Below are 14,180 nucleotides of genomic sequence, written 5' to 3'. Positions count from 1 at the left end.
TGGAGGTGAGTGTGGCTGGCTGGCAGGGAGCAGGCACGGGATGGAGCAGGAGGAGCACACGGGAAGTGCTGCTGCCTGTGCCACATTCCTGCACCCGAGCCCGGCGGAGCAGCCGCAGCAGCCATTGATTTTTCAGAGGTCGATACTCCACTCCCACAGATCTCCTCGGCAGGAGCTTTAATCACATCTCCTGCTCCTACCCTGTGCCACCCCTCCTTCTCTTCCCCTCCAAATAAAATAAAATAAAATAAAATAAAATATATTATATATTATATATTAAAAAAAAAAAAAGGGAGGGCGAGGGGGCTTTCCTCCCCCTCCGAGCACGGAGCAATGAGCAAATCTCATCTTGTGTGTCTTTGGAGAGCAGAGATTCAGAGCTGTGGCTGCAGCACAAAGTAGAGAAGGAGGAACAGGATTCACCACAGAACAAGATGTCGCTGGAGGGAGAACCTGCCATGTGGAAGGGCAGCATCCCCACCCTGGAAGTGCTGGGCTCTTCCACAGGACCTGGGAGATGCAAAACCCCAACAAGAGTTCCCATTTAACCCCTTGGAGGCTGCTCAGCTGATGAAAAGTACTGCCAGCTTCACACAAAGGCTGCTACAACACCCAAGGCAGCACAAAAATTCTCCGTTTTTCCAGACAGGGCAGCATCACTTCAGCTGCCCCAGCACAGAAGGGGCTCCTGCAGCAACCCTGAGCCCAAATCAAGCTGTGGGAAAGAGGCAGGAGGATCCTGGGCACAGGAAGAAGCAATGAGGATGCTGTCTCTGGATTTCTGCAAGTGTGGGGATGCAGGGATGTCCAGGCCATCACTGGGAACGGCTGCTCTTGGAAAGGAGGGAAATGAGTGCAGCCTCACCTCACAGACCTGCCCATGCAGAGAGCTTTTGTTTTCCTTCCTCAGGTTTTTAGGTCTCCTCATCCAAGCCTGAAGACAAACCCCAGCTCACACAGAACTCAGAGTCATGGAGGAGGCAGGAAGCTCCCTGGCCCTGCCAGGACATTCCCATTCCCCAGCTTCTCTGGAAGGTGCTCTCCAGGCTCATGTTCCACACTGAGACTCCAAAGCATTTATTTGGTCATCCCAGCATGTGACTGTGCCACCATGCCAACCAACCCAGACAGGGTGGGCAAAGGGAAGCAGCAAAGGCAAGAGGCTGGAATTATTACAAAATGTACAAGGCCCCTGATCAGGCAATAATTTGGATTTTAAGATAAATGAACTTTTAGTATTCTCATCAGCCTCTGAAACAATTAACAGTGACAAGATCAATTTCTAAAAAAAGCAGGAGGAAGATATTAGGACAGAATAAGATTTCTAAGGTCTCAGGCATTTTCAAGTGTGGTGAATCCAGTGGTTCTTTCCCTGGAAATGGCAGGGGGGCTGCAACTGGATCATCTTTAGGTCCTTTCCAACCCAACCCACTCTGTGATGCTGGACTGGCTCTGGAAGCTCCTGCCCAAACCCCCTGTGGGAAGGGAAGGCAGGGATGGCCCCTTGGCACTGGGGCATCTCCAGGGAAACCATTTCCATCCAGAGCTGTGTGCAGTGCCAGCCCGGGCCTGGGGTGCTGCTCTGGGTGGGATGGGGGGACTGGGGACGATCAGGGACCTGCTCCTCTCTCCTGGCTCACAGCAGGTCACATATCCATGGAAACCTGGCCCAGGCCAGGCTGACGTGGGCCTGGTGCTGCCCTCGGGGTCAGGGAGCCACAGCAATCCATTCCTGGAGATGTCACTTCTTCTCATTTCAGGAAATTAAACCTTTTTTTTTTTTCCTTTCCCTGAATAGAAGCTTCTACTTTCCAGATTCAAAATTGCAATAAAAACCAACCACACACCTGCAATTCCCAGAACTGATCTGGGATCAGTCTCCAGCACAGTGGGCTCCCCCTCTGGCAGGGCTCAGTTTGGATGGAAAGGGAAGAGGGTGAGGATCAAACGTCAAGGTCAGACCCATGAGAGGCTCCCACACCTTTTAAAGGGTCTGCAGTGACACCAGGCCAGCAGAAAGGAGGGGAAAGCCTGATCTGCCCTCCCTGCCCTGGAGCATGAGCTGCTGGGAGAGCAGAGCCTGGCTCACCCTCTGGATCCTGCAGAGTGCAGGGACACGTGTGACAGAGCACGGGGCACATCCCAGACCCCAAACCTGAACTGTCACCCTGCAGCAGTGCAGGAACACGTGTGACAGAGCACAGAGCACATCCCAGACCCCAAACCCCAAACCCCAGCCTGCAGCACCTCCTGCTCACAGCGTGCCTGGGGCTGAGCGAGGCTCTGCAGTCCTGGGCCAGGGCAGCTCCCCCAGCGCTGTGGGGCGAGGGAAGGGCTGGGGCTGGCTTTGGGGCTGGGTTTGGGGCTGGGTTTGGGGCTGGCTTTGGGGAATGTGAGCCAGGCTCAGGCAGGAAGCTGAGCTGAGCTGCTCTGGACCAGAATAGAAACAGGAAACGAGCCCAGCAGCGAGCGCGGCACTCCCGGGGGATGCTCAGCAGGACCAGCCCCAGCCCCAGCACGGGGAGCTCATCCCAAAACAGGGTGGGATCTGCTCCCTTCAAAGCCCGAGGAAGGGGTGGGAGCAGAGGGAATTGCCACAGGGACACACAGCAGAGCAGCCCTGGGCAGGGCTGGCTGGGAGAGGTGTCACTGGAGGGGCTGGAGGTCGGGGTGGCTCTGGAGATGCTCTCCACAGTTAAAATAGAAAAACCTGGGAAAAAGGCACAGCCTTCTCAAGGAACCATGCAGAAATGGTGGGCACAGAGCAAGGAAACCTTGGGCAGAGGAGCACCGAACAAGGAAAAATCCATTTCTACCTCCTGCTGCCACCACAAGTTGGGATAAAACCCTTGAGATGGCACTGCAGGAATGCAGGGATCTGCACTGCCAGTGCCTCAGGTGCTCCTGGGGGAAGCCTCGGGGTGCTGCTGGCTTTATCTGCATATCCACTGTGCTGCCCTGCTTTGAAATGCACACACTGCTAATCCCTCTCCTAAGGCAAGCAATAAGACAAGCTCAAAAGGCCAAACACAAACCAAACAGAAGCAGGAAGTCCCATATGGAAAGAGAAAAAAAGGAGAGGGAAATAAAAAAAAAAAAAAAAGGTTTGAAGTGACCAGCAGATTCAACTACAAAAGGTTCCTTCTCCCTGCCCCCTGAAAAAGTTGCCAAAATGATTCATTTTAAACTGAAATTTTAAGGACACAGCCTGCCTCCCTCCATGGCAGCTCTGACAGGTTTTTGCTGCATTTCTGCCTGTTGCATCGATTATTTCCAGGTCAGGGGACGCAGCTGACAGAGCTCAACTTTATTCCACTTCAAGCACTCCCAGAGCAGCTGAAATGACCAGCTGGAAAGAAAGGAAAATCCAAGCAGTGTTTCCTGACAACCTCCAGTGTCCAAACTCACTAAGTGCCTGACTGAGGGAGACACAATCAAACCAAAACCACCCCACAACTGCTGGGGACATTCACTGACAAAATTTTCCTGCCAAAGCTCTGCAGCCTCATTCCTCTCCCCACCCAACAAAACCTCATTTTCTTAAATCCACACTGCAAAGGCCAGAACTCACGCCCAGAAATGAACCATGGATCAGGAATATTTTCAGTTGGTTAAAATCCTTTCTGCCACTGATAGGACACTTCTCAGATCAAAATTCACAGATGAATCAAACTGAAGCATCACTAAATAAATAAAATTGTTTCCCAACAGTGCAAAATAGAAAAATACTGAGGTTAAAACTATTCCCACTATTTCCACAAGAGGAAAATAAACTGCCCAGGACAGGGAGGGGGTTTCTCCCTCAAGTTCACCAGCACTCTGACCAACTAAGGATATTATGGGGTGGAAATTCCAAAACTTCTGCCCCAACTTCCCAGTTTGCTGCCACAAAAATCCGAACATAACCTTGCTGTGCCAGGACCTCCAAAACCCTGCCAGAGTCTGTTCTCCAGGTTTAGGAATGGCTTTTGGGGCCAACCTGGAAGCTCAACCACCAGAGATGCCAACTCCTGTGGCTGGGAGGGAATGAAGAGCCTGGTGGGAAGCCCTGCCCACGGGACAGGGACTGGGGCAAGGTAAAACCTGTCCCATGCCCCATAATGAGAGGGAAAATCCCTCCCAGCAAACCTAAAACTCCAAAGAACTCTGCAGCAGAGCTGCTCTGCAATCCAAACCCCAGTGGATGTCCCAGCACCCAACCTGCCTCCCCCAGAGCTCCCACGGCTACACAGAAGGAAATTATTACCTGGAAATGTTTCACTCCTTCAGCCTCAAAATCCAAGACTCAAAAGTTAAAGTTAGCACTGAATAAACTGGATACAACTCTCCAGGAAGAATTTTTTTGCTGAGGAGAAGAAACTAGGGAATCTCCTGGGAGAAAGAGATCTATCCCAAGGATTACTATTCCTCTATTACACCCAGACACAAAAGACTACACTTCACTTCTCCTGTGCAATTGCAATCTAAGTTTAGTTTGGCTGCAATCCTGATGGAGACTCCCTAGGGAAGCAGTGAATTTTACAGAGAAATTCCTCACCTTGCCTGCTACAGGAAGGGAGAGCAGCCAGGGCACTCACAGGGAGGCAGGGCTCTCTGAAAGGCACCAGGGAGCCCCCTCAGCTCAGGAGAAAGTTGAGTTAATCAGGAGAAAGTTGAGTTAATGACACCACAATGGACTGGGAAGGGATCCTGAAGGCCCCACCCAGAACAATCCACAGGACATTCCTCAGGCAGATCCCAAAAAGCCACAGGAGCTGAACAATGTCCCTGCCAGGAGATCAGCACCTCCTGAAAGGTGATGGAGCAGCCAAAGGAATATTCCCCTTTTATTGACTGGAATTCCAATATGAGCATTGATCCACAGAGTCAATATGGAGAGGCCAAGGATGTGTAAAGGCACTGGGCACATAAATTTAACACTTCCCAAGAACCTAAAAAGCAGGAACCTCCTTTTCCTGCTGAGGCTGACCTGTGTTTAATTAAAGATGATGCATGGCACGATTTCCCCAATTCCTGGATACCCAGTGAGCTTTTCCACAGCACCCACCAGGCCTGGCAAAGGGCTCAGGACTCTGTAATAAAATTAAAAGCCCACAAACAAACTCTGCTCCTCTCAGTCATCCATAATGGCAAAACAGGGATCTGGGAATCCTCCTGAGCAGGATAAAACTTTCTCAACTAGACAGACTGAGCAATATCAGGAAAATAAAAAGAAATTGATAGTGCCCTTCCATGGAGCTCTTGTGCTCCTGAGCATCCCCAGGCCAAACTCTGTGCAGGAGATTGATCACTGCAAACTGAAACAAGGATTTGGCTTCCAGCATCCCAGATCTGCTGCCTTTCCACACCCCACAGCAGCCCTGAAACCCTTCTGAGCTGGGGCTGCTCCTGTCCAACAAGGAATTATGAAAGATGTGCAAGTGAGTCTCCTTTTTTTAATTTTTTTGCCTACTAAGGAAGAGAAAGGCCAAAAATACACCAGGGTTGGGTAAGCTAAAAACTGCTTGGTTTCTTAAATGCAAATTATTTGGTGGTAAAGCCAGGAAAACCAGATATTCCCTTGTTTCTAGGTTCCTCTACTGCTGCAGCTGAGATGGATTTCTTTTCTTAGACTACTCAGGAGAAGGGACAACTTGAAAAGGGCCAAATAAATTTAACCACAAGGTACAACACAAACTCCCACTTGGTGCTGAGAAGGAGCCACTTGTGCAAAGCCTTGTTACTAATTCCTATAATCCAAGTCAGAGGGATCAGTAGGACTCGGGAAGGCTCCAGCAGCAGTGGCTCTGAAAGGACTTCTGAGCTACAGCAATTTCTTCAATTACTTCAGTGCCTTCACTTCTCCTGTGCTCCTCGCCAGAGATGGGTCACATGAAGAACTTGTGGAGAGCCAGAGTGGAAAGAAACATGCTATTTTAAAAGATTTTTTTTTTCCCCCCCAGGCCTCAGAACAAATTAAATCTTTGTAATCAGAGTCCAAAAGGCAAAAAAAAAAAAAAATTAAAAAGAAAAAGGAAAGAAAAAGCAACAACCCACAACTACTCCCATTAGGTGGTCAGAACTGGAATCATTTTGTATTTTGGGTGACAATTTGTACCCACGATGTGGAGGATTATTTCAAGGGATTCATAACAAAGCTGTTCTCATTTCTACACACAGCTCACTCCTCTGGCCAATCCAGCTGCAGCTCCCAGCACTGACTTAGCCAGTGGCTACAGAAAAAAAGAAAAGCTCGCTCACTTCCTACTGGTTAGAACAAAAGTTACCAGCAAAATTGGAACTCAGCAGCTCCAAACTGTTCTTCCAAGCCAGAGGCACAGACCAACTTGTGCAAACTAACATAAGCTTCCAACCCTTCTCTGTTTTCTTGGTGTTTTAACACAAAATTAAACTACTCTGGCCCAAAACCTGCTGGAGCACTGGCAACTCATCCCCAAGTGGCCACTGCACATTCAGATTTAGGATACCAAAGGAAATAGAATTCTCCATCTGCCAAGGCAGGAGCTCCATGGGACTGGTGTTCCTCACTCCAGACACCAAGTGATTTGTCTTTTTCACCAACTGTTCAGTCACGCTGGACCAGAGCAGCTTCAATCAGCAGCACAAGCATCCCATGAAAGGCAGTGGTGCCCCAGTGCCAGCCTCCAGTGCCACAGTGGGCCAAGGAACAGTAAAGTGAGGTGAAAATGAGGATTTTGCCTGGAGGTCAGGCCTGCTCTGACAGCAGCCAGGCACTGCAGACACTGCACAGAGCTCACAGAACGAACCTGCACACCAGAGCACTCAGGGTTAAACTTCCCTCTCAAATCCATTACTTTTGTAAATTACATTCAATCTCCAGTGGGAAGCCAGAAGCTAATGACTTAGTAAAAAGCACAGGCAGCCTCCATGGTTCCCATTTCCACCTGGAATTCTCGCAGTGCTCATTTCTCCTGCTGTGCTCCTGATTGCCCTGGGCCCAGGCCCCACTCACCGGCAGGCTGGAAGGTCTGGACTGAAGATTCAAGTTCAAGTCTTCTTGCCCTTTACTGGAAGCCATGGAGGGAGCAGAGGATGCCTGGGACCCAAACGAGTCTTGAGATAACTCCTGAAACACCAAGAAACACACCAAGAAAAGGTCATGGGCGGGAATACAATAAAGGTTCTGTTGGAATTGCTCTGCGATATTCTCACATTGTGGCAGATTTATTTGCCCAAACAGGAGGTGAGAGCCAGGGCAGGAGGGCAGCACACACCAACACTGCCTGAGTGCTGCTCAGAGCTGGGAGCACAGGGCCAGGGCCACGCCAGCCCCTCTGCAGCCTTCCCCCAGCACAGCCCCTGGAGAGCAGCGCCTGTCCTGGCTCTGCTTCTTCACCTTCACCACCCCAGCCTCGCTCCAGGCCCCTCACCACACAAACAAGGAACTCAACCAAACCCTCCTCTCCCCAAAGGTGCCCTGGATGTGCTGCAGTGTTTGCTGAAAGGTCCCAGCCAGCTCCGTTTCCCCTCCCCAAAGCCAAGTTTGACTTTTGCTGGCCGCACCTGCGAGCCCCAGGAGAAGCTCTGACCATTGTCCCAGCCCGTTTGCCGTGCCTGCTTTAACCAATTAACCCCCCCTGGCCCTCCCAGAGCAGCAGGTTTGCCCCGTGCCTGTGCAGAGCGGCCCAGGGGAGGCAGCAGGGCAGGAGCAGCTCACCTGAGGCGGGGGGAAGCGCTGCTGCCCGTAGGCTGAGGGCGGCTGGGGCTGCGCGGGCGCGTACGACGAGGAGGGGGCCGGGGGCTGCTGCTGCTGCTGCTGCTGCTGGTACGGGGACTGCGATTGCTGCTGCTGAGAGTACGGCTGGCCCTGGGCGTGCTGCGGGCCCGGCTGCTGCGGGTACGGGCTGGGGGGCTGCTGCTGCTGCTGCTGCTGCTGTTGCTGCTGCGGGTACGCTGCTGCAGGCGCTGCGGGCTGAGCCTGCTGCTGCTGCTGCTGCTGCTGCTGGTACGAGGGCTGGGGGTGAGCACTCTGAGACGGAGGCTGCTGGGAGTAGGGAGGCTGGGGCTGCTGCTGCTGCTGCGGGTGAGGGCTCTGCTGGTTGTAGTAGGGAGTCTGGCTCTGCTGCCCGTAGGCGCTGGGGCCCTGCTGCCCGTACGGAGGCATCTGCAGAGGGGAGAGATGCACCAGTCACAAAAGTGATTCTCAAAAACACACACACACACACACAGACTCTGCTCGACAAGCAGGGATTCAGAAACCTGTGCAGTGCTGCACTGGAAATGCCAATACCCAGATAATTCCCAGACAACAGCCAGAAGTCACTCGTGAGTGACATTATCCTTGGCAGTGACCAAGTTTTAACAGGCATCGCAGCTAAGTTTTCAGGGATCCCTATCTGACTGCTCTTCAACAAAGTAACATTGAAAGGAAAGATTGCTTACTCCAGCAAAAAAAAAAAAAAAAAGAAAAATTGCCTTTTGAATCCTGCAAACAGTCCAGCAGGCGCCACTTGGATCATGTAATGAGCCAAAACTGACCTGGAGTCATTTCTTGTGCAAAGAACAGCTGTGTCTCCAACACAGCACAGCAGAAAGAGGATCTCCCTCCCCTGCTGTTTATTTTTCCCTTGCTGGATTCACTGCTCTGCCACTGCCTCTCTTGGACACAAGGATTCCACGGGGTATCTATCCCACCTGGATGCAGGTGTGGCACAAAACACAGCCTGCAGAAATGCCATTTTACCTAAATAACCTGGCTGTGCCTGTTGGCCTGCCCAGCTGTGACAGGCTGGACTTCTTCATCTGTGCTACCCCTGCCTGAAGCCAAGATTTAGGAACAGTCAATCCAATTTCCTGAAAACACTACACACCCCAAAACACCCCAAAACACCCCAAAACAGGGCTTCTCCACGCTGGCAGCTGTTCCCCCAGTGAAGCAAGGGCTGGGTGACCTCCCAGAGAATCCCAGCACAGTCCTTAACCTCCGTTCCTGGGTCAGAACAGGAATCCCCGGGCTGCTGTGACCCAACTAACCCCGCTGAGATGTGCAGGCTGAAGCTGTACCTGTTGTGCATACGAGATGCTGCCCATGGTGCTCTGTGTCCTGCCCTGCATGCCCATGGGGTATCTCTGGGGGCCCTGTGGCCCGTAGGGCTGCCCGGGGTAGCCGTGGCCCTGCTGCGGCCCCGCCTGCGGCCCCGCCTGCTGCGTGTAGGGGTTGTTCCCTCCATAGGGCTGAGGCCTCATCTTCCCCATCTGATCCATCGGGCTCGAGGGCTGCAAGGCAACAGGGGACACGTCAGGACACGCAGGAATTGTTCATTCAGACATCACGACTCCCCCAAAAGCCCCGCGAGAAAACGGCGCCAGGGAGAAGCTCGCCTGCCTCTCCCCAGGTGCCAAAGCCCCGAAGATCCGTTCGGAATTACAGCGGGATTCCTGCTGCCCTTCCCAACACACCAACGAGAACCAGCCCACGGTGAAGTCATTTAATGCTGACATCTCTCCCGTGGCAAGACAGGGAAGAAGGGGGGAAGGATTTTCAAGAAAAATCAATTATCAGTGTAAGCAGCTTTTCCCCGTTGTAGGGAGTAGTTTAATGTCCAGATATTCCACAACAAGGTAAATTTAGGCTGAAAATTTAAATATTCACCAGAAACACTGCTTCTTTCACGTGTAACAAGGTCTCCCAAAACACTACAGGCTGTTAATTTACACTTCTGCATTTCAATTAATGCACACTGATGAAGTAACACTGGGCAGTGCTGCTGACAGAGTTTCAAGACCACAGTTTTATTTTTGAATATTCTTTTTACATGTGCTTTGTGTCAGCTGCCTTGTGGAGAATAAAGAGTTTCCAAATCAAATTTATTCAGATACATGTACAAAAATTTGTCAGCCTTGAAAGTGAGGTCCCTGAGCTTTAGAGCAGAGACAATGAGATGAGTGAAGAAATGAAACTTTCCTTGGACTTCTTCATCTGTGCTACCCCTGCCTGGAGCCAAGATTTAGGAACAGTCAATCCAATTTCCTGAAAACACTACACACCCCAAAACACCCCAAAACAGGGCTCCTCCACGCTGGCAGCTGTTCCCCCAGTGAAGCAAGGGCTGGGTGACCTCCCAGAGAATCCCAGCACAGTCCTTAACCTCCGTTCCTGGGTGAGAACGGGAATCCTTCCCCGGGCTGCTGTGACCTAACTAACCCCGGTGAGATGTTTTCCACCGATCACCATGACAATGGGATCTCTATTCCACCGTCCCTTCCTGCCCCCAGCCCTGGGGTGCTGCTTGTACAGATCCAGCCCCTCTGGCTGAGCTCGGGTGCTTGAGGAGCAGCCCCACACCAGAACAGGATTTCACTGGAAATAGCTCTTCTTCCTCTGGAAAAAACAGAGGATTTCACTGATGTTGGCAGAATCCACCCTCTTAGGGGGGGAAAAAAAAAAAAAAAAAAAAGTTCTTGCAGTATGCTGCACTGGAGAAAAGCCTTCCCCAGCAGCCAGCACAGCTTGGAGCCCCAGCACACATTTGTGTGGCCAGCTGGCTGTGCAGGGTGGCTGCCAGGGAGGCTCAGCCCCGAGCCAGCACAGGGACACCACGGGGCTGGGGCTGGGTGGGGATGGCAGGAAAAGCCCCACGGCTGGGAAAGGGAATTTCTGGCTCTACAGAAACTGGGCTCGCTCAGAGCAATCTGTGTCAGTACGGCACTGAGGGATGGAGAACAGAGTCCAGGTGCTCTGTTCCACCCCGGCTCAGGGCTATCCATGGAATCTGCCCAGCTGCAGGGACCCACAGGGATCCAGCTGTGACCCACGACACCCCCAGAGTCCCATCCTGTGCCTGAGAGCCTTTCCCAGCTGCTCCTGGAGCTGTGGCTCAGGAAAGCCAAGCCCCCCGAGTCTGCCATCCTGTGGAAGTGCGCCCAGCCCAGTGGTGACACCTGTGCAGGTGGATTTTGGTGGATTTTCGATGCCCTCCCATGCTCAGCTGTGCTGGATGTTCCCATTCCCATCCACACCGACACCAAACCAATCCTGAACAAGTTGGATCCCAGGTTTCAGACTCCAGGGCAGCCCCGGATCCCTGCCCTGGCAATGCCAGGCACCCCACGGGGTCTGTGCCAGCTTGGAAAAGGAGCTTCCATTCATGGGGGCAGAAAAAAAAAAAAAGAGACCTTTGAAGGCTCTGGTGGAGCCCTGAGAGCTGCAGGGCCTCAGTCCTGAATGGAGCACCCATGTGGAGCTCCCACACACCCTCAAAGATGCAAATTGTGTTTATATCTTCCCAGCAATTGCCCCTGATGCTTCCCAAGCCTTGCCTTGTGGGTATCCCCTTGCATTCCTGCCATCTCCTCCCTGCCCACATGATCTCCTTTGGGATGTAAAAACGGGGCCACCAGGAGCTTTCCTAGCCCCTGGCTTTTGGCTTCAGCCTGCTCTCACCACCCCCAAGCACTCGCATCCTTCCACCTGACAAAGGGCAACTTTGGGCTTGCTCACTAAATATTTCTGCATCTTTTCCATTTGTTACTTGTTTCCTCCTGTGGTTGTAACTCATCTTTGCAGCCCTCTACCAAGGGCAGCTTCTCAAATACATTCTTTTTCAGGTTTTTTTCAAACTTTTTTTTTTTTTTTTTTCTAAATACACTCACACCACATGCTGCCACCCCTGCACTGATTTTCTTGTCTGTGGTCACCCACAAGACCAACCATCTCTTCAGGGAGGAGAAAACAAGGTGAAGATTCACTTTTCCATGACTCCAACAGGAAGCATGACAACTACTAAAAAACTTCCAAGAAACATTTGGAACTGTTTATGCAGCCATTAAAAAAAAAAAAAAAAAAAAAAAGAAAAAAAAAAAGAAAAGAAAGCGAGAATAGAAAAAAAGCCCAAAACACAAACCCCAAACATCTTTCCAGGATGTGACCACGTTGTCACCTTGGCTGCTCAGTGTGGGAGGACACGAGGAGCCTCAAGCTGCCACCCTTCCACCAGGCCCCTGCACAGAGAGGCTGCTAAAAACAAACACGGAGAGCATCTCCACCGCAGCTCTCTGGATAAAATCCTATCACCAGCAGAAATGTAAACGCCAATTAATCCCTAATGAAGGAACTATTTCATTCACACACTCCTGACTCGTAGCAAGGCTAATTCCTGCTCCCTGGGGCTGCCCTGTACATCTCAAGTGCTGCCATGTGTTGTCTCTTCCTTCAAAATATCCCATTAATTCAGAATATCCCACACATCTCTGCTGCTGATGGGGCCTTGGTAATGCTGCTCTGGCTCCAAAAAATCAGCCAGCAGGAAACTTCCCGGAATGTGCTGCCCCAAAAGCCTTCTGGGGAGCTGTGCCTCCAGGAAAGGGCCAAGCTGGGATGCAGGGATGGCTGCAGGAGGAGCAGAGGCTGCACAGCCCCTGGGCACAGCCCTGGCACTCGAGGTGGGCACGCTGGGAGGGAGCAAGAACACGTCAGGGTAAACACAGAAACAGCAAACCCCCACTGCAAGGGGCTGGAAATTCTCCTCTGGGCTGATACATGGGAAATCCTTTCAATAGGAAACCACAGGAGTAGATTACTGTGATTACACTTCAAAAGCAAAGGCCCTGCCACAGAGAGACATAATTGAGAGAAAGTGTTGCTCCTTGATCACTGAAGTCCAGACCCCCTGCTTACACCTCCCTGCATTCACAGAAATTGCTTCTATTCTCCCTCAATCCCACTATCTCTGCTGTTGTGTAACACCAGCGAGGACCAAAACTCAACAAAACGCTGTCCTGCCACCAGAGAAACTCCCAAAAACAAACTTGTGTGCTTCGGTGTGTGAAGAGAGGGACCATAAGCCCGTGCTCCAGAGAAACTGCAGCGCTTTTGGGGTAATTTAAGATATTTCTAGACTAAGAGTAACAGCAAGCCCAGAGTGAGCCTCAAATTGCCGAGTTCAAAAGCTCTTCAAATCACTCTGTGTGATGTGAAGGGTGGCAGGGCCCTGTAATGAGGCAGTGCAGTGAAACCAGCTCCTCTTCCCAACAACACCGGGGCTTTCCAGGAGAAACAAAAAAAAGCCCTAAGCACACAAGAGAATTCCACGAACGATTCCTTTCAGATTCTGTCCGGTGCAACAGAAATTTGGCCTCTTGAACGAATAGCTTGGTTAAATTGGAGAGGACTTGCTATTGGTCCTGTCAGGAAAATGAGTAAAGGGAAGAGGCAAATCCCACTTTGGAAGCAAGAGCCAAACTCTCCACAGCTGTACAGAAAAATGGAATTCTGACTTTCCCCACTGCCTTCTTACATATTTGTATTTTATTGGGCCAGAGGAAGAAAAGGAAGGAGAGTCATTTACTGAACTCTCCAGTTCCAAATCAGCATCATTCAATTATTGCCAAACGTGGGTGCTGGCCACAACTGATTTCTTCAGCTGCCCTCCTGACTCTCCCCAAAAAAATAAGAAGGCTGAAAAAATAAGAAAAAAGCCCTAAGCTCTCACCGTGGCTTTGAAATCTTTTCCTGACCAGCTTTGTTGTCCGTTTTTTGTGATAAAAAAATAATAAAAAGCATTGCTGGCTGTTTAACCGAGAGAAGCCCTAATTGATTCCCACAGTCATTAACCTGCATTTTACCTCGGAGAGTGGTAGTTAAGGAAGTCGGCACTGCTATTTATAACTCATCTCAAATTGAGGGCAGACTGCCTAAAATCTAACACATCCCAGCTGTACTCCTGTTTGAACTGGGGCCAAGGGAATTTTTTAAAGCAATCTTGGCACTGAATGAATGACACGAGCAGTGCGAGCGCGTGTGCCTGTGTTGTGCTGACGTAGAGCTGGAGGTGGAAGGGACTGGGCTGGGCTGGGCTGGGCTGAGCTCGGCTCAGGGGGGGCTGCTCGCCCTAATCCCGCTCCTAAACCCAGCTCAGCCCCGAGCCCGGAGCCGCCCACCCAGAACCAAACACAGGAAATGTCTTTTCCTGTGCAACGCCTTCGAGTGAGAAGCACATGGCTCATCTGCATAAAAGCAAAGGCTCCTGCCAGAGAGGTTCTGCCCCTCGGAATCCCCGGGAATGGCGGCAGGGAGGGAGCCGAGGGAAGGAGAAGGAGCCGGGGGAAGGAGAAGGAGCCGGGGCAAGGAGAAGGGGCCGGGGCAAGGAGAAGGGGCCGGGGCAAGGAGAAGGGGCCGGGGCAAGGAGAAGGGGCCGGGGCAAGGAGAAGGGGCCGGGGCA

At 51.5% G+C, this 14,180-nt stretch overlaps 1 protein-coding gene across 2 annotated transcripts in view; it reads right to left on the bottom strand.

The window, feature by feature from the left end:
- Window positions 1-14,180, bottom strand: part of ARID1A (AT-rich interaction domain 1A) — a 52,192-nt gene that overhangs the window by 22,428 nt on the left and 15,584 nt on the right. For both annotated transcript variants that reach the window (XM_014890527.2, XM_088178251.1), the window contains exons 2-4: window positions 9,025-9,237; window positions 7,679-8,125; window positions 6,974-7,087 (exon numbers count right to left, since the gene is read on the bottom strand). In XM_014890527.2, the coding sequence (XP_014746013.2) occupies window positions 6,974-7,087; window positions 7,679-8,125; window positions 9,025-9,237 (774 nt within the window). The remainder of the gene's footprint in view (window positions 1-6,973; window positions 7,088-7,678; window positions 8,126-9,024; window positions 9,238-14,180) is intronic.

The sequence above is a fragment of the Sturnus vulgaris genome, chromosome 24 (assembly GCF_052056855.1).
Source record: "Sturnus vulgaris isolate bStuVul1 chromosome 24, bStuVul1.hap1, whole genome shotgun sequence".
NCBI classification, from domain to species: Eukaryota; Metazoa; Chordata; class Aves; order Passeriformes; family Sturnidae; genus Sturnus; species Sturnus vulgaris.
Note: the sequence above shows the minus strand (reverse complement) of the source record. Positions and strands in the feature narration are given on the sequence as shown.